The 19,649-nt window shown below is 47.1% G+C and overlaps 2 protein-coding genes and 1 long non-coding RNA gene across 3 annotated transcripts in view; 2 read left to right on the plus strand and 1 right to left on the minus strand.

Annotated features, from left to right (window-relative positions):
* Positions 1-13,406, plus strand: part of LOC122375096 (calcium/calmodulin-dependent protein kinase type II alpha chain-like) — a 53,175-nt gene extending 39,769 nt beyond the window's left edge. Inside the window, exons 8-12 of the mRNA XM_043354280.1 lie at positions 4,601-4,645; positions 7,131-7,206; positions 8,199-8,293; positions 10,008-10,122; positions 11,809-13,406. Of these exons, the coding sequence (XP_043210215.1) occupies positions 4,601-4,645; positions 7,131-7,206; positions 8,199-8,293; positions 10,008-10,122; positions 11,809-11,917 (440 nt within the window). The 3' untranslated portion in view covers positions 11,918-13,406. The remainder of the gene's footprint in view (positions 1-4,600; positions 4,646-7,130; positions 7,207-8,198; positions 8,294-10,007; positions 10,123-11,808) is intronic.
* Positions 13,407-13,858: 452 nt separating this feature from the next.
* Positions 13,859-19,649, minus strand: part of LOC122375097 (hematopoietic prostaglandin D synthase-like) — a 28,700-nt gene continuing 22,909 nt past the window's right edge. The window contains exons 3-5 of the mRNA XM_043354281.1: positions 15,954-16,137; positions 15,494-15,614; positions 13,859-14,619 (exon numbers count right to left, since the gene is read on the minus strand). Coding sequence (XP_043210216.1) covers positions 14,449-14,619; positions 15,494-15,614; positions 15,954-16,137 — 476 coding nt within the window. The 3' untranslated portion in view covers positions 13,859-14,448. The remainder of the gene's footprint in view (positions 14,620-15,493; positions 15,615-15,953; positions 16,138-19,649) is intronic.
* LOC122375098 overlaps positions 14,752-19,649 on the plus strand; it is a 35,460-nt gene continuing 30,562 nt past the window's right edge. The window contains exon 1 of the long non-coding RNA XR_006255341.1: positions 14,752-15,084. This is a non-coding gene — a long non-coding RNA (uncharacterized LOC122375098). The remainder of the gene's footprint in view (positions 15,085-19,649) is intronic.

Genomic DNA, 19,649 nt, shown 5'->3' on the forward strand with positions numbered 1-19,649 from the left:
CAGTGCAGTGCCGAAGGCAATGCCTTAGGAGAGATTACAGGCAATAGTAAATCAAATATTTTTAGGTGTATCTGGCTTCAGGCCGAAGGCCTGAAGCCTGATGCATAACCACTTAACCTAAAAATATTTGATTTACTATTGCTTGCAATCTATTCATGCGAGAAACTATTTCCTTATCCCTGGTAGGCAAACATCATTACCTTAGGTTAGGTTAGGTTAGGTTAGGTTAGGTTAGGTTAGGTTAGGTTAGGTTAGGTTAGGTTAGGTTAGGTTAGGTTAGGTTAGGTTAGGTTAGGTTTGGTTGGGTTGACTATGTAATCCCTGGACACTATAAACTCTGGCCCATTCAAGGCACTGGCCATTTTGAACACTGGACACATCGTGCCCTGGACATTATGAACCCTGGCCATTTCGAACACTGGACACATCGTGCCCTGGACATTATGAACCCTGGCCATTTTGAACACTGGACGCATCGTGCCCTGGACATTATGAACCCTGGCCTCTTTGAATTTACCCTATCTGCAGCCAGTTGGCCACTTTTGGACCATGTAATCCCTGGACAATGTGAACACTGGCCAATTCAAGGCACTGGCCAATTCGAGCACTGGACACATTGTGCCCTGGACATTATGAACCCTGACCTAAATAATACGCACCCAGTCAAAACTACCAACATTCACTCCATTGGACCGTGTGGTTGACCGAAAACGAGCCATGATTACAGTTTTCTTGTTGCTGCCGCGTTTAATTTAAGAACCTGGTCGTTTAATGTTTGTGCTTTGCACTTCGTGTATCTTTCATGGTGCACAGCTCCTGACATAAACGAACCCTGTATTTGAGTGACGTGAAACATAAGGCGAGCCAAGACTGTCGACAAAGTCGCGATTCGTGACCACAAAACTTTTCAAAGTCAAATTAATTTAACTATTTATGACCCTGGACTCGAGCCCAAACCAAACACAATTTCTTTATTTTTTAGAGCACGAAAACTGCCGCGACGCGCTCTGAATTTGACAGCAGTCATTGCTGACGCTCACCTTTTGATCTGGTTTGACTGCCTATGACTGACATTGGCCTGTCGTGACGGGGGGAGGGGGCAGGAGGGGGTCATCCGGCCCATGGGGTGTAGCCCCCCCCCCCTCAGTCAGTGTGGCTGCCAACCCGACCCCTCCCTGTCACCATTGGCTGACGCAGCCCGCCTCAGCAGCAGTCGACACTAGAAATAGCCACGGAAACAGTGACGTCAACCAGGTCGACCATGAGAGATTTGGAGGGAGACGACAAATTGAGACGGAGAGACGGGAGACGACAGTGGAGATAAGAGATAGAGGGACGGGAGACTGGGTGTAGAGGACAGAATCATGGTGTGGGCCGTCATAAACCGTCGATGACTGCTTGATAATCCCACTCTAGAGTAATAAGAAGCACTTGATACAGCCAGTTTTCCTTCTCGTTTGATCATGATCTAGGTAGGTGCATTTTATTTTACGCCTTAAGCCGTATCTTTGCTGGAATTTAAAACTTAACAGGCATGTGTGGTGCATATAATAACCGATAAGCGACTGTTATTGCAAAGCCTAAATAGTAAAACAATAATAAGTATTAGAAAGGGTGCATTGAAGTGAAGAAAAATCCAACCTAGACCGCTCCGTGAACGCGTCGTCGACAGACATCTAGCACACAACTTGGTGACAGATTGGATATCTTGACGTCTGCTTACCAGAGCTCAGGTCTGGAGGGCCTCTGATAGCACCCCCCCCCCCTCCCTCGGGGGTCTGACCTTGACCCCGTACTATCTGTCGCCTGTCTTCGATGACGCCTAGCAGCGTCGGGGGGGGGGGAGGGGGGAGAGGGAGGTTTAGGACTGGTCCTAGTCGCTCAGTGTCGTGAGATTGTTGGGACGTGAGACACCTGTGGACTGGTGTGGGACGTTTAGGTTTCCTGTCCGAGCTGTGAATAGGTGTTTTCGTGATGGAGAGTAGACTTATTACACACTGGAGTCTTGTTAAAGGACTGTGCTAAGAGTGCTATGGGTTTGTGGAGGGTGGAACGCCACTCAAGTGGTAACCGTGCTGCGATTTTCGTCACATCACAAGGGACTAGTAAAATAATATTTTCGGTTCGTTGATAAAAAAAATCGCGGAAAAATGGAGTAGGAGGTCTTACCTAGTGTGGTCGGATGCTCGATAGTCTGTCTGCCAGTCTGTCTGTCTGTGTGTCTGTCTTTTTGTCTGTCTGTTCGCTCTGTCAGTCTGTCTGTCTGTCTGTCAGTCTGTCACTCTGTCGGTCTGTCTCAGTGTTTACTTTAGCTCGCCGGCTGCCAGCCGGGGGCGGAGCACCGCTCACAGCTGGTCCGTCAGTCAGATCTTGGCGCTGGTCGGTGTAGCGCTGTGGACGGTGGACGGGCGCTACTGTGGACAGTGGACGGTGGAAGGGTGCTACTGTGGACAGTGGATGGTGGAAGGGTGCTACTGTGGACAGTGGACGGTGGATTGTGGATGGTGGAAGGGTGCTACTGTGGACAGTGGACGGTGGATTGTGGACGGTGGAAGGGTGCTGCTGTGGATAGTTTACAGTGGATTGTGGACGGTGGAAGGGTGCTACTGTGGAGGGGGACGGTAGAAGGTGGCTCAGTTGAGCGGATGGTGGCAAGTTGTGACTGTGGGCAGTTCAAGAGTAGATTTGTGGATACTGTACAGTGTTAAGGACTGGGAGAGTCTAGCATTCGTGGAACCCGCTGATTTATTGTAAGGCTGTTAGCTCCAGGGTTTGTTTTAAGTGTTCGATTAGTAGTTGAAGGTCAATAATTGAATTGCACATTTAGCGAAGCTTCGGCTACAAAATTGTGCATTTTCAGATACCCAGTAGTGCCGATATCAAATTCCCGTTGTGAGTTAGTCGTCACTCATTGCCCAGTTTGTGAGTTTGTGAGTGACTCTGAGGAGTTATCGTCGCCGGGTGAGGTGTGACAGTGACTGATAGCGGTGTGGCAATATCAGCCCAGCTCGTACCCTGCCAAACAGCTGCCAGCGCCGGGCTGAACTCCGCGGAGACTGAAATCCGCCCCACTCGGCGACAGTAACACAGAGCACTCGCACACACTGGGGCGCTCAGATAGGACGGAGACACACACTGGGCTCTGAGCAGGAGAGAGAAGGGAGAATCTCACTGAGTGAGAGGTGTTCACACAGAGAGTAACACTGGGTGAGATCGAGTGAGCAATCGGTGAGAGTTCCGCCATGTCTCAAACGGTGGTTAGTGTTGTGACTCGGATCAGTTCGGCCACTGCGCCCCCGCCTTCGCGGGCTGCTGTTAAAGGTGAGCACCCCCGCCCCCGCCCCGTCCCGACCCCGACCCCGCCCCCGCCCCCGCCTCCGCCTCGACCTGCCTTCGCCTCGCCTTGCCTCGCCTAGCCTTCCGCAGTTTGTCTCGTTTGCCTCAGCACGATGTTGAATGCCTTCGCGTGAAGCGTTCTAGCTAGAAGTTGACTTGTGCTGAGCTACAGAGCCAAGGCGAAAGGTATTTTGAGCTATAGTTTTGGCTTATTGCCTCTCGTCTTGGCTCAGATGTTTCTTGAATGCGTGAAGGCATGACACCAAGAGTGGAGTCCTGCCTTCAGGTATTAGAGTCCTGCCAAATCTGTTTTATCTGTGTTAAATGTTTTTTTTATATTTTTGGCTTGCTTCATTTGTCGTGTCCGTTCCTTTGACGTTGTCTTTATTAAAAGACTTGGCAACGGCTTTGGAAGGACATCGGTTTAGAAATATCCTACAGCATACGCTCGCATCATTTTTTGAGAGTTTCCTGAGCTTTATTGCCGTTGGACCAGATTTGGCAGCTTCTCTGACAGGATATGGCAGTTCGTGCGTCATTTATTACGTCACACGACTAGAATTGATGACTGGCATGCCTTATGACTCTCGTTTCTTCGTGTTTGTGCATTAGCTCTTTCTTGTCATGCTGCCTGGTGTTCAGACAGAGATGTTGGATATTTATGTATGATTTGTTTGATTTTTACGCTTATTTCATTGATGTTTTGTTTCAGTTGTGTTGTGGTCTTATTTGAAACGTTTTCCCTCGCGTACTGTTTCCCAATTTTGTTCTCATTTATATCCAATTTCGCCCCGTTTATCCAATCTCAAGCTATTATTTTTTTTTTCTTTACTTTTACCTATTGTTTGCTGGATCGTTTTCCGATACGTTTTGTTCCGTTTATATTACAATCTAGTGTGATGTGTGATCATCCTGTGAGTATATCTTAACCATAATGATGCAACTGTGGTGATCAGCCTCGCCTCTCAGATTCATTGCTTGTCGTTTGACGTGATCACATAAACTATAAGCAATTCGCTATTTAGCATTCGTGTCTTTTCTCACGCTCACGCTTTCTTTTCCCCTTTTTCTCTTTACTCTGCGTGTTGTTATGCATTGCTTTACAATTTTCTCTCTCAATCTGGGATTTTTCTCCCGGAGTGCTAGTTTCTCTACTGTGTGGTGTGCTGTGCTTTGCCATTTTGAACGTCCCGCCCGCCGCCGCCGCAGCTAGCGCCACCTTTCTATTAACCCCGCATGTTGTGTTTCTGTGTTTCGCCGCTAGATGGCTGTGCACGCGGTAGCAGCTCGCTGGACTCTGAGGAGGAGGGTAAGCAGTTTGAGATCCTCATCATTCGCGATTAGACGGCAGCGGTGAGACGTCCGAAAATGGCTTCTCAGAACAATGACTAGGCTCCGAGGCACGGGGACAGCTGTTGTAAATCAGCATAGTTGTAAATGTGGAATTGTGTAAAAAGTTCTGGATTTCTGGTTTAATGCCTGTACCATGCCAGTAGCAAGCAATTTATTTAAGTGACCATACAGGATAGTTGTTTTCTGGACGATTGGTACCGAGCTATTCGTTTACACTGTATAATCATGTTGCTCAGTTGGTTTATCAATAGGTATTGGTTATACGATTCGAAATGATGTCGAGAGTTGGATATTATTATTGACACGTTATCCCTACTATCAAGCCCAGCGCCACTGGTGATTGATGTAATATGGACGGCAGTGTTCGTCGCACCTACCTTAAATACTGTCCTCAATGCCAATAGATGCGTCCAGAGAAGATAACTAGAGCTCTACGTTGTAATTTTGTCACGTTGCTATGGTGGCTATAAGAACATTTTCTAGTCTATTTTCTAGTCATTTTCTTAGTCATTTTCTAGTCTAGTCCATTTTCTGGTATGTCGAATGAAGTAGTTAGTGCAATGCTGCGACTGTAGTTGAACTATAAATGTTGATGGACAGGGCCAGATAACAGGAAATGTCAAGGCCGTCCTAGCTATTACGACGGTTGAAAGATAGTGACGACTATGTATGTAGCGAGCCTCCATTTCACTTGATATTTATCGATAAATGCTGGGAAATACATACAATCCTCCGCTGAAAAGTCATGTCAGAAACAGTAATAAATATAGTCGCCCTATCGGTTTCATGCAAGGGAGGGTTGGGTTGGCAGTTGTGTCTGGCGAAGTTACTTCCATGGACTTATCCAACTATCTTAGGTAAGCGGTGCTTTGGTAGGTAGGGCCCTTTGGTAGATACATAAACCATAGATAAAACCATTCGTTTATATGTAGAAATTGATTCAGCCGTATTCGCACAAAATTATCTAGGAGACCGCTGACGGACTTCACGTCGGTAGTTTCTGGCAACCATTTGCACACAAATTCGTCACAGGAAGTATTGTGTTATGCTGAATCATATTTTATTACTTTTTAGACCGTGCATACATTCTTATGCGTAGATGTAGGCCGAAAGTGCGTATTTTATTTTCAGTAGCTTAGGCCCGAAACCCAAGTTGTGGTGACCTTGTAGGTGTTGAAATTTGTATTAGTAAAGCTTACCATTTGGTTAGTTGGAACCAAAGTTTCCAGAAGTTAATTGTTGGAGTCGGTCACTCCGGATGCATTGATATGCAAATCGGGTGTAAACGTTCGGAAAGCGAATCAGGAAGCAAGCAATATGAATGCAATGACTCGATTTAAACTGGACATCAGAATTTATTCATCATTTATTGTGAAAAATTGATAAATCGAAGTCAGGTTGTTATAAGAAGTGTGGAAGGGTTATACGTATGTAAGTTTTTCTCTTTGATCATATGATCTAACTGACTGCCAAGCAACCGAACACGTCAGGTAAGCTTATAACTGAGACCGTCAAATGAAACAAACGGCAAAGAAGCCATTAGGACTCTGTCGTTGAGTGAGATTGACCGTGCTCCAGGGTTTTAAAGGATCGGTTTAGCTGTAGGTCGAATTATATGGCCGTAGTTGCAAACAAAGTTAACAATTCGATACAATTTTAGCAAGTCCATGTTCAACTGAATTAGTTTTTTAACATAAATATACAGTGACGATGTAATTAGATATCCCGATCCTCAACTTCTCTGACAAATATTCCACACTATCCTTCATCCACTTCCGATTTTCCTTCTCCTTCATCAGATGTCTTGTAAACATCCTCCAAACAGTAGCCGATTTTGCAGTAGATGCACAGCCATGACATTGTTTTGCATGTTAGCAGAAAGAATACCAACTTGCGCGTGACTCTAAAGAAACGCTGAATTGTTGCACACAAATCGTAAGCACTGCCGACGTTTGACAATAGTAACACATTTTGTCTAGAGTGGTGGTTCATATCCAGCCAAAGCCCCACGCCTGGCACATAACTGACAGAGACTGCTTACATTTGGGCATCACATCCCGGACACTTGTTTATAACCTTATAAATGTCAGCCATCGAACGCCATCAGCCATCAGCCATCGATATCCGAGGTGTTTACATTATTCCAGTGCTATTATAGCTGGATTATTTGTCGTACCTAATGCCCCGAGTAGTACGTGCTATTTGTCGTTCATTACTGTGGTTGATTGTTAACTCTTGACATGTTTATTTTATCGATTAATTATCAAGTTAACGCTAACTTCATTTGCATTTGTATGTTCTTTTCCATGACGAAGTGCTTATCAACACTTAATCTTGAATTATCTCCTTTACTTCTCGCTGTTGCTTTCATCTCGATCTAACGTTAACACTACCCGCGCCTTGTGTTGTCCACCAGTGACGTCATCACTGTGTATTTGCAGCTCGGAAACAGGAGATCGTGAAACTGACGGAACAACTTGTCGAGGCGATCACAGTTGGCGACTATGAGGCCTATACGTGAGTAGGGGGCCGGGGCGTACCATTTAGAGGGGCCACGGGAGACCCTTGAGGTCTATGCGTGAGTAAAGGACTATGACTTCAATATAGAGAGGGGTGTGGAGGTAGACTACAGAGCCTATACGTGAGTAGAGGACTATGACTTCAATATTGAGGGAGAAGGGGGACACTATGAGGTCTACAAGTGAGTTGAGGACTATAGCTTTAATGTAGAGGGATAAGGTGTAGACAATCTCCGATTTACTCTTTTGTTCCAGTACTTTCTGTTCAATAAATATCATCATCATCACTATGGGTCTAGACGTGAGTAAGAGAGTATGAATTCAATATATAGGGCATTGGTGTAACTAAACAATAGGTTTACATGTGAGTAGAGAATTGGGACTACTATACATATAGAATATAGAGGGAGTAGGAGGCATAAGTCTTATGTCGTAAGTTTGTGGTTTATCGGGAGTTTGTCGTAAGCTTGTGGCTCTCCGCAGAATACAAATGAAGTCAGGCAAATACAAGTAGAGTACAGGTTGGGCCAGGTTTCTATTTAAATATTTGGGTGGTGTTCTTGGATCTTCAAGGTTGCAGGAAGCATTACTTTCATGACATCGCTTTTCTACTTGTTCATTCCCTCTTTCATTTTATCTTCAGATGATTTTTCGTTCATTCATTAATTCATTCATTCATTCATGCAAAGCTCAAATAAGCATTATTTTAGCTCGCCCACAAGTCATTTATTCATTAATTTATTCATTACTTTATCTGTATCCTTTTTTCATTCATTCATACATTCATTCATTCATTCATGCATGCATGCATTCATTCATTCATTGGGCATCATTTACACGCGATAACAAGACTGTCATATGGTCTATCCTGCTCTCTCAGATTTCACTCATTCATTCATTCATTTCGTTCATTGATGGTGACCTATCATGACCCTTCGATGACCCTTCGATGACCCCTCGGTGACCTCTCGTTGACCTGTGGTGTTCCAGGAAGCTGTGTGACCCTCACCTGACCTCGTTCGAGCCAGAGGCGCTCAGTAACCTGGTGGAAGGCATGGAGTTCCACAAGTTCTACTTCGACAACGGTAAGTGACAAACACGGTTTGCGATCGGTTGTAGGTGGCAGGTGCAGGAGGCTTTTTAAGATTTGCGAGGACGAGGTCAAATGTTCATCGAGACAACTAGGTGAACGTAACGTTAACAACATATATAAACGAAAGCTTCCATTAAAAGATAAAGCCGTGTCAAAAAACGTTTTATACATTAGCTGTTCTATCATATTAACCCGCGCCCGGCTGGGGGTCCTGGATTTCCACGCCCTGCTGGGGGGGTGTTTGAACACCCCCCCTTGTAACTCGGCTCCTGGGCCACGTAGCGATACGCGGAAGGCAGCGTTCGAAAGAGCGTCAAAAATAATGACGAAATCACTTCGGTCAATTTTTTGGTCAGGTCAAAGGTCAGGTCACCAGAGGTCATTGAAGGCAAAATTTCGCCGATTTCCAGGTCGAATGTCGAAAATTTCCAAGAAGCCAACGCATAACTTGAGAACCAATAGAGCTACAGCGCCGCGGAAAAGCGCATTCGATAGCCCTATTAAAGCCCTTTCTGAGTAATTCTCTCAGATTTGACCTAACGTCAACGGTTTTGCCTGCAGGGGGCAAAAATTGCAAAAAATAGCCGATTTTTTCGGAAACAGTTTTTCTGCAATAACTTTTGACCCAAGCCTTGTACGAGCTTACTTTTACCGGCATTGTGTTCCTCTCGTCAAGACGCATCGAATGAACTATAAGTTGACCTTGAAAGGTCAACTTGAAAATTTGACCTCAGGTCAAGGTCATGACCTTACCGGAAAGGGTCATGTTGCATATCAGTCGATCCGTATCGTCGAGCTGAACACATCTGAGGCGTTTTCTTCGCTCTAGCATGCCTCTATCAAAAGTTATTTGCGAAAAACTGTTAGATACCATTCGTGACCTAAGATGACCTCAGGGCATAAACAAGGGTCACGGACACCATTTTCATGTTCAGTGTGTCTAAACCACTTGTAATTCGGTGTTTGGGAGTGTTTATAATGTCTTTTGTCCAAAACAGGCGCATTTCAATTTTCTCCCATTGACTTATAATGGGGAGGTCGCAAAATTGACCTGACCTTAGGTCATCGACATCAAAATTCTGAGATATACATTTTGTACATGCTATTGCTCTTAGCAATCGCTGAAAGTTTCAAAGCGATCGGTCACTCTGTGTAGCTATGACAGACATTGAAACTTTTTATGAGGTGAGGTCACTTCAAGTGACCTGGTGACCTGACCTTGAATGACCTTGGTCTGAAATTTTCACAACATGTGTAGAATTGATGTACGATAAGGTGTACCAAAAACGGCGGCGCTCCGCGCCGCCGTTTTTGAGATATTCGCGAAAAACCACAAGGGGGGGGTGTTCAAACACCCCCTCCCAGCAGGGCGCGGGTTAAATGGGTAGAAATTTTTATTTTGTAGCCGTAAAGTGTTCATTCCTAGTTGACTCGTCTCTCACCTTTTCGTCGATAGCATTTGTTCATGCTTCATAAGTCTGTTTTTAACTGGCAGGTGGTGTCTCTCCCATCATTTTTTCGTGTCTTCCCCATGAATTCGTCTTATTTAATCGGAATTATCCTCTCACATTTCCTGTTATTTGCTATCTCCATTCCCATTATTTTGTTTTATCTAGAGCATTTCTGGTTCTCTCGCTACTATTTCATTTTGTTTCATGCCTATTATGTCGTCTTATCTGACCCATCTCTGGTCGCTCCGCCAGCAGTGTTGGGCAAGTTCCGGAAGGCAATCAACACCACTATCCTGAACCCTAACGTTCACCTGCTGGGGGACGAGGCGGCCTGCATTGCCTACGTACGGCTCTCGCAGTATATTGACAGGTAAGGAAGGGGTCGGAGTGAGGTGGGGTGGGGGGGGGGGGGGGGGGTTATATTGACAGGTAAGGAAGGGGAGACGGGGGTGGGGTGGAGGTAGGGGTGCGGCTCTCGCAGTATATTGACATGTAAGGAAGGGGGAGACGGGATGGGGTGGGGGTAGGGGTGCGGCTCACGCAGTACATTGACAGGTAAGGAAGGGGGAGACGGGATGGGGTGGGGGTAGGGGCTGCGGCTCGCTCCAATCTCAGTATATTGACAGGTAAGGCATGGGGAAACGGGGTGCTGGTGGGGGGCGTACATTGACAGGTGGGGATAAGGGACAGGGTTGAGGTAGGGCGAGAGGTGGCTGTGGCTCGCTTACTTGCCATGACGTTGACAGGTATGACATGGGAACAGGGGTATGGTGTATGGTGGGGTATGGTGAGTGGTGGGTTAGTATGGCAGGCGGTGGTGTGGGACGATCCTTTGGGGTGGTTTGAGTTGATTTGATGTAAAGTGGCTTGATTGATCTTGCCTTTTCTCAAATGTCTGCACTCTGGAGTAAAATATAGTTCCACACTGAAACAATCAAATAGTTTGATTAATTCTAGTTACACTTGAGTTGTCATATTTGTTTTATCGAAAACATACGTGGTTGACGTCTCTTTCATTAACCTCTTCTCCAATTCCATATTGTCTTACGTTGTCATGTTGCCTTGAAGAGACATCATATTTTGTCTTCTGCTCAACGGACTGTTGTCTTTCCTTTTTTCACTGACTCCTATCCTTTCCTTACTTTCGTTCTGATGCCTTCTCTGACTCGTATCTTTCCTCTGCAGATTATGTGTTAACTTTTCTATCTTTCTCCCCCCCCCCCAACCAGTGTCAAACTTCATCACCTTCTGAGCGCCTACCTGACCTCTGTCTTACCCACCGACCACAGGCCAAACTGACCTCTATCTTACCTACCGTCCACAGGCAGGGCTGACCCCTATCTTACCTACTGTCCACAGGCCAAATTGACCTCTATCTTGCCTACCGTCCACAGGTCTAGCTGACCCCTATCTTACCTACCGTCCACAGGCAGGGCTGACCCCTATCTTACCTACCGTCCACAGGTCTTGCTGACCTCTATCTTGCCTACCGTCCACAGGCAGGACTGACTACTACCTTTCTTACCGTTCACAGGTCAAGCTGACTCCCTATCTTACCTACGGTCCACAGGCCAAACTGACCTCTATCTTACCTACGGTCCACAGGTGGTGGGTCGCTACAGGTCTAGCTGACCCCTATCTTACCTACCGTCCACAGGCAGGGTTGACCTCTATCTTGCCTACCGTCCACAAGTCTAGCTGACCTCTATCTTACGTACCGTCCACAGGCCTAGCTGACCTCCATCTTACCTACCGTCCACAGGCCAAACTGACCTCTATCTTACCCACCATCTACACTCTACACTCTACAGGTCTAGCTGACCCCTATCTTACCTACTGTCCACAGGTCTTGCTGACTTCTATCTCTCCTACCGTCCACAGGTAGGGTTGACCCCTATCTTACCTACCGTCCACAGGCAGGACTGACCTCTATCTTACCTACCGTCCACAGGTCTAGCTGACCTCTATCTTACCTGCCGTCCACAGGCAGGGTTGACCCCTATCTTACCTACCGTCCACAGGCAGGGTTGACCCCTATCTTACCTACCGTCCACAGGCAGGGTGTGCCTCACACTGAACAGGCCGAGGAGACTCGCGTCTGGCACCGACACGACGGAAGGTGGCAGCACATTCATTTCCACCGCTCGCAGAACGGCTCCAAGTAATCCGCCACCGCCACCGCCAACGCCCAGAAACGCCCGAAAACGCCACCGCCCGACGCCCGACGCTCGACGCCCAGAAACGTTCGACCGCTGCAGACCCGCAGAGAAAGAGAGAAAGAGAGAGTGGGGAGGTCATGTGATCGATTTCCATGTAGGTGTTATGTGTTCTCGCGCAATAGCCGCGAAGGAGCTAGGCGGGGTGTGGGTGTTTTGTGATTGGTGGGCGCGCGGCGAGCTCGAACGCTGATTGGTGGAGCGCGGGCGGGCTGAGCGCGGATTGGCCGGCAGCCGTCGGTTAGGTGTCTGTTGATTGGTGGAGCGACTGGCTCCGTGTTCGCTGATTGGTTGTTGGGCCGGCGCGCTGCCCGCTGATTGGTCGGCTGCCGGCCGTGCTGTGTGCTGATTGGCTAGCCGGTCGGCCGGCTGATCGCCGATTGGCCGAGCCGAAAGCCACATCTAGTCGAGGAGTCGGCGGCGAAATCAAAACCAACGCAGCTGCTGTCCTCGCGCGGCGCCCCTCCGCCGCCGAACTTTGACGGTCGGCCGCTAGGTGGCAGGCGCGCCGCCGCCGCCGCCGCCGCCGCCGCTCGGATTTGATGGCTTTTTATTGTGCCTGCAATGTCCGTACTTGCGCCGGGGAGCGCGCGCGTCCTGTCTTTAGGTGGTTCCCCTCTCATTCTGCCCACCCGCTTGGGACTGTATTTGTGTGTGCGTGCAATGGTACAGGGTGCGCCAGCCAGCGGCGTCGGCTGTATTGATGCTAGGACGCGTTTGGACAGTCTCCACCCCTTTGCTTGTGGTCTTATCGAGAACTTTGTCCGGGTTTTATTATATCTGGTCTCTGACGCGAGTTAGCTTGAGGCTGATTGACTGAACTATTCTGGCCAGCCGCATACAGGCAATAAGCCATTCATTACCCAATACTCTGCGTCCGTAAAGCTGGGTGGCGACTGCGACTGTGGCGCCGCCCTGGCGGCGGGTGACCGCAGTCGTAGTACCGACCGCCGCCGCCAGATGCCATGCTGGCCGCTGATGTGGTTCTCTTCGGGCCCGAAATGTTGGTGATGTTCTTAACTATCGTAGTCGGTAGTGAGTGAGTGAGGCCGCCCGCGCGCTGTGGGCGGCTCCGCCCCCGCCCCCGTCCCCGCCCCCGCCCCTCAGTCTGGTTGTCTGCGCCGCGTGTGTTGCGTGTGCGTCGTTTTCGCCAACTCTGGCGCGGCGTGAGATGTGTCGATTCGAGAGAGGGAGAGAAAACGAGCGAGAGTGTATGTCTGTTCGTTCGACGTGGAACGGGCTGAGACAGAGGGATGGAGGAGTGGAGAGAGTTACGGAGAATATTGACGTGAGCAGGAGGTTGATTTAGGTTTGGGTGGTCGTATGGTGCCCACTGAGACTCTTACGGACCTTTTTGAGGTATTGATGTTGGGTGTTTTATCGACCTATTTTATTCACAAAGTGCATCGCTAAATAAAGATAGACTCTCTACGCACAATGGAGTTTCGCTTTGGCAGCTGGTGGGGTTTATCGGAGTAGGTGAGATTGAGAACATATTTGCGAAGGGCTCGTTCGTAAATTGTATCAATATGGTCAGCGAAATGGAATCATAGGCTCCCAATTCAAACTGATGTAGTCCGAAGGGAAGTCACGTTTTCGTTAGTAATTTACCCCGCGTTCGATGTCTCTCGGACGACGAAAATTCTACGTCGTCCGGCCAATGCCGCCCAAGGTCAGCGGGGGCTCATCTGCGGTTATGGAACGTGATTGGCCGGACGGCGTAGAATCTTCGCCGTCCGAGAGACATCGAACGCGTGGTAAGTATGTTTCAGCGTTTTTGACGATTACTTTGTGATTCTTGTTTGGGTAAGCCTTTTAGCCCTGCAAATGAATGTTCATGCAAAACCACCGGACGTATGTAAAATATTGTACGACCAAACACTTTCTTTGATTTTATTTTATTTCGTATAACACGCGTGGTCCATAGAGATCTGACGAATAACTTCCAGCAACAAGGTGGTAGCGAACATCCGGTAAAAAAAAATCAGACAGTCGGCTAACTTAAAAAGGGTTTCAAAAATGACTTCTGGCTTCTATGCCCACACCCTAGCTAACCTGATTGATACAGGTGGAACAAAGTACGAAGTGCAGTCAATGATTACAGAGCGCATGCTGCATATGGGTGTTATTGTAAAGTCTCTGTCGTTTTATTCGACATAGAATGTTATCTGGACGGAAAACCGCGCGCAGCTCGAGGTCACCTCTTTCATGCGTCAGTGTTCTATTATGACGTCACAAAATCGAAAGAGGCTTCGCCTGACTGCTGGTTCAAACCGATTTGAGCCTTACATATAGTTTTTCGACTCCATGTTGCTGTACCATGTAGCTATGCGGTGCAATTCGGATAAAGAGAAAGACCAATCAACCTCGAGGCTCGAGTTCAGAACAATGCTGCTCCTTAACAGCACCGTCGCCTCGCGAAGCGCTAGCCTCGATCGCTTCGCGAGGCGATACGCGATATCGGTTCACCTCTTCACTTCTTAGAGCGGAATCGAGTAGGTGGGCGGGTTGGCCAGGTATTTCTTAACACCATCGATTTGCAGGACGGCGTCCTTCAGGGCCGTCAGCTTGGGGTACTTGGCGATCAGCTGCGGGTTGATCTCGGCGAACCGGGAGAGCCAGTGTCCGAGGAAGACGTCCTGCCAGATCGGCTGCGGGCGGAACAGCGGCGTCAGGAAAAAGTCCCGAAATGGTAGCTAAATCGTGCACTTTTCGTTTGTTTCTGTCAGTTGTAACTAGCCACCGTTTTGACCGTCCGACGCTCGTAATTTAAGGCAGAATGTCATTACCGTCATTACGAAAATCGTCGGTTTCAGTTTAGAATGACGGATACGTTGTCAGAAAAATATTCATCTTGGGCCAAAGCAGGTAACAAAACTGAAAGACGAGTCTGTGGATCGTGACTATCCAAAGTTTCCACACTATGCCGATAGGTGGCAGGGTTATCGTGTCGCGCGATCACGTGACTGACCGCCCCGGGGCAATGCGGCTGGCCATTCGGGTTGCGGCGCGGGTCAGGGGCGGACGTGGGGCTATTGTTCCGTGGTGTGGGAATGCTAGCTTTCAATCAGTTTAAGCAGATTGAAAGAGAAAATGTTCTTGGTGATCGTTAAGAGGTAAGTAATGCTTCGGGCCATACAACCGACCGTCTATGTCACAACCGAGCGTCTTTTTCACAACGAGGGACTTTACTCGGGCATTCGTTATCAGCCAAGGGGAAAGCCGGACTCTCTATCAACTTACAACTCCTCTCAACTACATCTAACAACCTACTTCTCACACACACGGTTTACTCCTTACCACCTACATTTTCCAAATTCATTGAGGGGTCACATAGCACAGATAAGTGCTATAGAAGCTTTTGTATGCAAAAAGAAATGAAGGATTCTTCCAAGCTGGGCGTTATTCAATATTTAATTAAACACAAAATAAAGTGAATAAATCTAGCTGACAGCTGACTTCTTGGACACAGTCATAGGTTCATAGCGCTTTTTAGATATATCGTTGTTGGTGTTGAATGCGTACCTTATCATCGGTGAAGAACTTGGTCGACATACGCGACTCCCAGAGGCCGAAGATCTTGGGCATCGTCTCCTCAAAGAGCTTCTTCTCGTCCGCAGCCTTCTTTTCAGCATCCTTCTCGAACCTGGTGAGTGAAGCATTAGCATTCCCTTAGCATCGTTAAGTTTATCCTAAACTTGACCTAGCAACGTGAATGTTATCGTGTCGTTTGGGGGTCTACGTTTGAAATTGGTAGAAATATATTCTAGCCTTTCCACAGACATTAAACTTCATTTCCTCAAATTGTCTGGCGTTAGCTAGCTCAAATAAGCTGAATGATTATATTGCATCTCGTCCCCTCCATCCTTAAGGGGACGCAGAACAAATCGCTATATGTAGAAGCAGTTCAATCCTCTCCCATTTCGTCCCATCCCATCCCATTCCATTTCATCCCCCCACCCACCCCCCACCCCACCCCACTCACATTGTGCTGAAGAAGGTCGAGCAGAGCTCCGCCATGGTATCGGCTGCCTCGTCACCCAGGGCGTTCTTGAAGGGATCGGTCGACACCAGTCCCCCGATGGTTCCGGCGTAGCGGGCGATGGCCAGGGTCTGACACAGCGGCTTTCCGTTCACCTCCAGCAGCGGCACGCTGCCGTATGGCGTGGCTGGAAAAGAGAAAGTGCAGCTTAGAAAAGGTTTGGAAAAGGTAGAATGGTATGATGTTGAGTGGATGGGGATGTGAGAGGATATAAGTTGGAACGGCATAACTGGGTTGGCGGGAAGGAGAGAAAGTTCGAACGTTACAATATGGAATAACTGAGGGAGAGTTAAGCTAGAAATGTATGGTATTTGATGTTTGTGGTCCTTGTTGGGGTAGGTAGAAAGGAGGTTAAAGCGGCACAATATGGGGTGTTTGTTTTTTTTCATCCGAGGAAACAGCGAACTTTTGACATCAGTTTCGGACGTTGTGGGAGGGGCAGATTCCTAAATGTCCCCCGCTATTGTTGTATTGTCCCCTGCTAACATCTGCTAATGTTTGTTGCCACCATAAGTATTTGTGTCTTTGCATGTCCACCACTATTCATCACTGCTATAATTGTGACTGCAACTTCATAAATCTTGTCACTACAGCCATGAACCAACACCAATGGTCGGCACCAATAAATCACCGGCAATGGTCGTCCAATTTCAATACTCTTTGTGCACCATTGGTGAAAGAAGTTCCTTGAAAAGGTGCTAGTGAGTAGTGACCATGAGCCAAGCTCGTGATAGTTATACAACATGGGGGCTGTTCGATATTAGGGCATAGGCACCAGGTGGTCTGAAGCACCCAGGGACGCATGAGCGATCATGCAGGGCCTGCATGGGTCGCCTTTACGCTGTTGATAGCAGTGAGGTCAGGTGCCTAGCAACGCATGAATAGGTGTCAGGGTACCAGGCCAACTCCTAGCAGACACACAGAATAACGATTGAAGGAACATAAGACGAACAAAGAACGCTCAGAAACGGACACCGATCACTGTCGTGTGAAGCTAACCTTACATAAAGAGCCAGTGAGTGTAAAATATTTGGCGTTTGAGATGTGTATTAGAAGCAGAAGCTATGCGTCCTCGGTCCTGCAATACCTAAAATGTAGTAGACCTACACTGTAAAAAATATTGACGAGCTATGTGTCAAAACAAGGGTCTCGAAACAGTCACCAGGTTGTCAATGCTTCCGGTACCTACCACTTGACCAGTTACCGCTTAGTTAGCTTACAGGCTCAGAACTATCCAGATCGTTATGATCCGGTATTGTAATGATACCCTAGGTGTACCTTTGTTTTAAAGTGCTGAATTAACTATCAAGGTTGTTTGACGTTTGTTTTCGCCTCAATCCGAAACGAGGAAGACCCTCATCAAATTATTAGGTGAAAGCCAGCCTCAGGATGATCAAAATACTAGGGGTAGTTTTGTCATAGTAATCTGTGAAGGGTGAGGAACAAGCCGTAGCAATGCACTCGTCACTAAACCAGCCTGAGATTATTCGCCAGGTAGCTGCTGCGTTTCCCTACTTGCTGAATCATGTTAGCAACTTTCCATTTCCAGACACTTTTTACGGCAAATAAATTGTTGGGTTATTTGGAAGGTGAATGACAATTTTATTTCTATAAGTCGATACATTTGTATTTCCGATTGCCCTAAAACTTTTTTTTTAATCGTTTGCAGTAGGTTTTTATTGTTCGCAATAAAGTTGCGCACCTGTGAATCCTTCACATAATGCGTTCCCGGCTTCCCGGCGCCAGTTGCGCTGTGCCGTGCCGCGTTCGGTCGGGGGTGCGAGCGTCTGTGAAGTGCGAGTGTTTATTAACTATCATGATTCAATATGCTGATGACACCCAGGTGCTAGTGTCTGGATCACCTCACGACCTGGTTGATATGGTCGATCGTCTTCAGGTTTTGCTTAAAAAGTTAAGGACTTGGTTCTCACAAAATCACCTATCACTGAATGTTGCTAAATCACAGGTTATTGTTTTTGGCTCCAAGGTTATCTTGAAACGGATCGACCTGAAGAGCATACAAATATTTGATACCGTCGTGCCTATCAAACGGTCCGTGATCAGTTTGGGTGTGACACTTGACAGCTGTCTCACATGGAGCAACCACATTGACACAATTACGGGTAAATGTATCGGCATGCTAATCCGTTTGAGTCAGCTGCGCCACATGATGCCTTTAAAAACTATTGTCCTACTGATAAACTCGTTAGTTTTGCCGCATATGCGTTTCTGTGTTTCAGTGTGGGGAAATTGCAGTATGACTCAAGCAAAAAGAATAGCTAAGATTGTTAAATTTGCCAGGCGAATCGCGGGTCGCGAAGGCAAAAGTGTGGCATGGCGTGTTGATCTTGTCACGGAATATAAAATTGCTGCTCTTAATATTGTCCGCCAATGTCTGCTTTTTCCTGAAAGTACAACGCCTCTCGTTTCGACGCTTTTTATGACACGACAATCTGAACGTAACACAAGACAATCAGAGAACCTTGATCTTTTTGCCCCAAGAACGGAATTCATGAAAAATTCTCTTTCTTACCAAGGCTCTAAGCTTTGGAACAGCTTGCCCCCTCAAGTGAGGAACGCCTCAAAGAATGAAGTAATAAAATACATTCTAACTAAGGCAGACATTGACAAGCCATGATTATCGGTCATATGCTCGTACTTATACAATGTATCGTTTTAACGTGTGCAATTGCCAGTGTTTCATTTGATGTCACTCGCCAGTCACTGCACTATACGTTTGAGGACTACTTCTTTGTATCAGGAGGATATTGATATGGTGGCAGTTTGAGTCTGTTCATGTAACGTGCATGCAGCCTGTAGGTAACATGCATAGGTAATAGGTATGTTCATACGTGGATCATGTAAAGTGTTGTGTACCTGGTGAACTGTATGTATGTACCTACCTCGTGCCTATTTTCACCGTAACGCCCACGTTTCTGTGGTTGGTGAAAATAAATGAAATAATAATAATAATAATAATATTACTAGATGGCCATGTTTGCGCGATAACTGTATAGATTCGATAGATATTGTTAATGGGGGCATTAGTTTGGGTGTATGAGGTTATATTTTTATTTGTATGAGCTATGTGAAGTTTGACATTTGGTTTTAATTGAACTGTATGGTATGCTGGTGCTGATTACCGGGTTGTTTGAGTCTTTCGGATGTTGGGCCCTTATGCACTCAAACTTAACATACACTACAATACCCTACCCTACCCAGGATGGATGGATGGATGAACGCGATAACTGTACGTTTCGATGGCAATTTTAGGGTTTGAGTAGGGGTAGGGTATGAGTAGGGGTAGGGTATGAGTAGGGTAGAGTGTGTATGGTAGGGTAATTTCAATAATTACCCCTACTCAAACCCTACCCCTACTCATACCCTACTCATACCCTACCCCTACTCATACCCTACCCCATAATTTCAATGTTAGGCCCTTATGCACTCTACCCTACCATACACACTCTACCCTACTCATACCCTACCCCTACTCATACCCTACCCCTACTCAAACCCCTACTCAAACCCTTTTTAGCCACGACCTTGATTTGTCGCATAGCAACGGGACACGCAACAATAGTGGTAAACAATTTCAGTTGGCAATTTCAATGTTAGGCCCTTATGCACTCTACCCTA

The sequence above is a fragment of the Amphibalanus amphitrite genome, unplaced genomic scaffold (assembly GCF_019059575.1).
Source record: "Amphibalanus amphitrite isolate SeventyFive unplaced genomic scaffold, NRLGWU_Aamphi_draft 001774F_arrow, whole genome shotgun sequence".
NCBI lineage: Eukaryota > Metazoa > Arthropoda > Thecostraca > Balanomorpha > Balanidae > Amphibalanus > Amphibalanus amphitrite.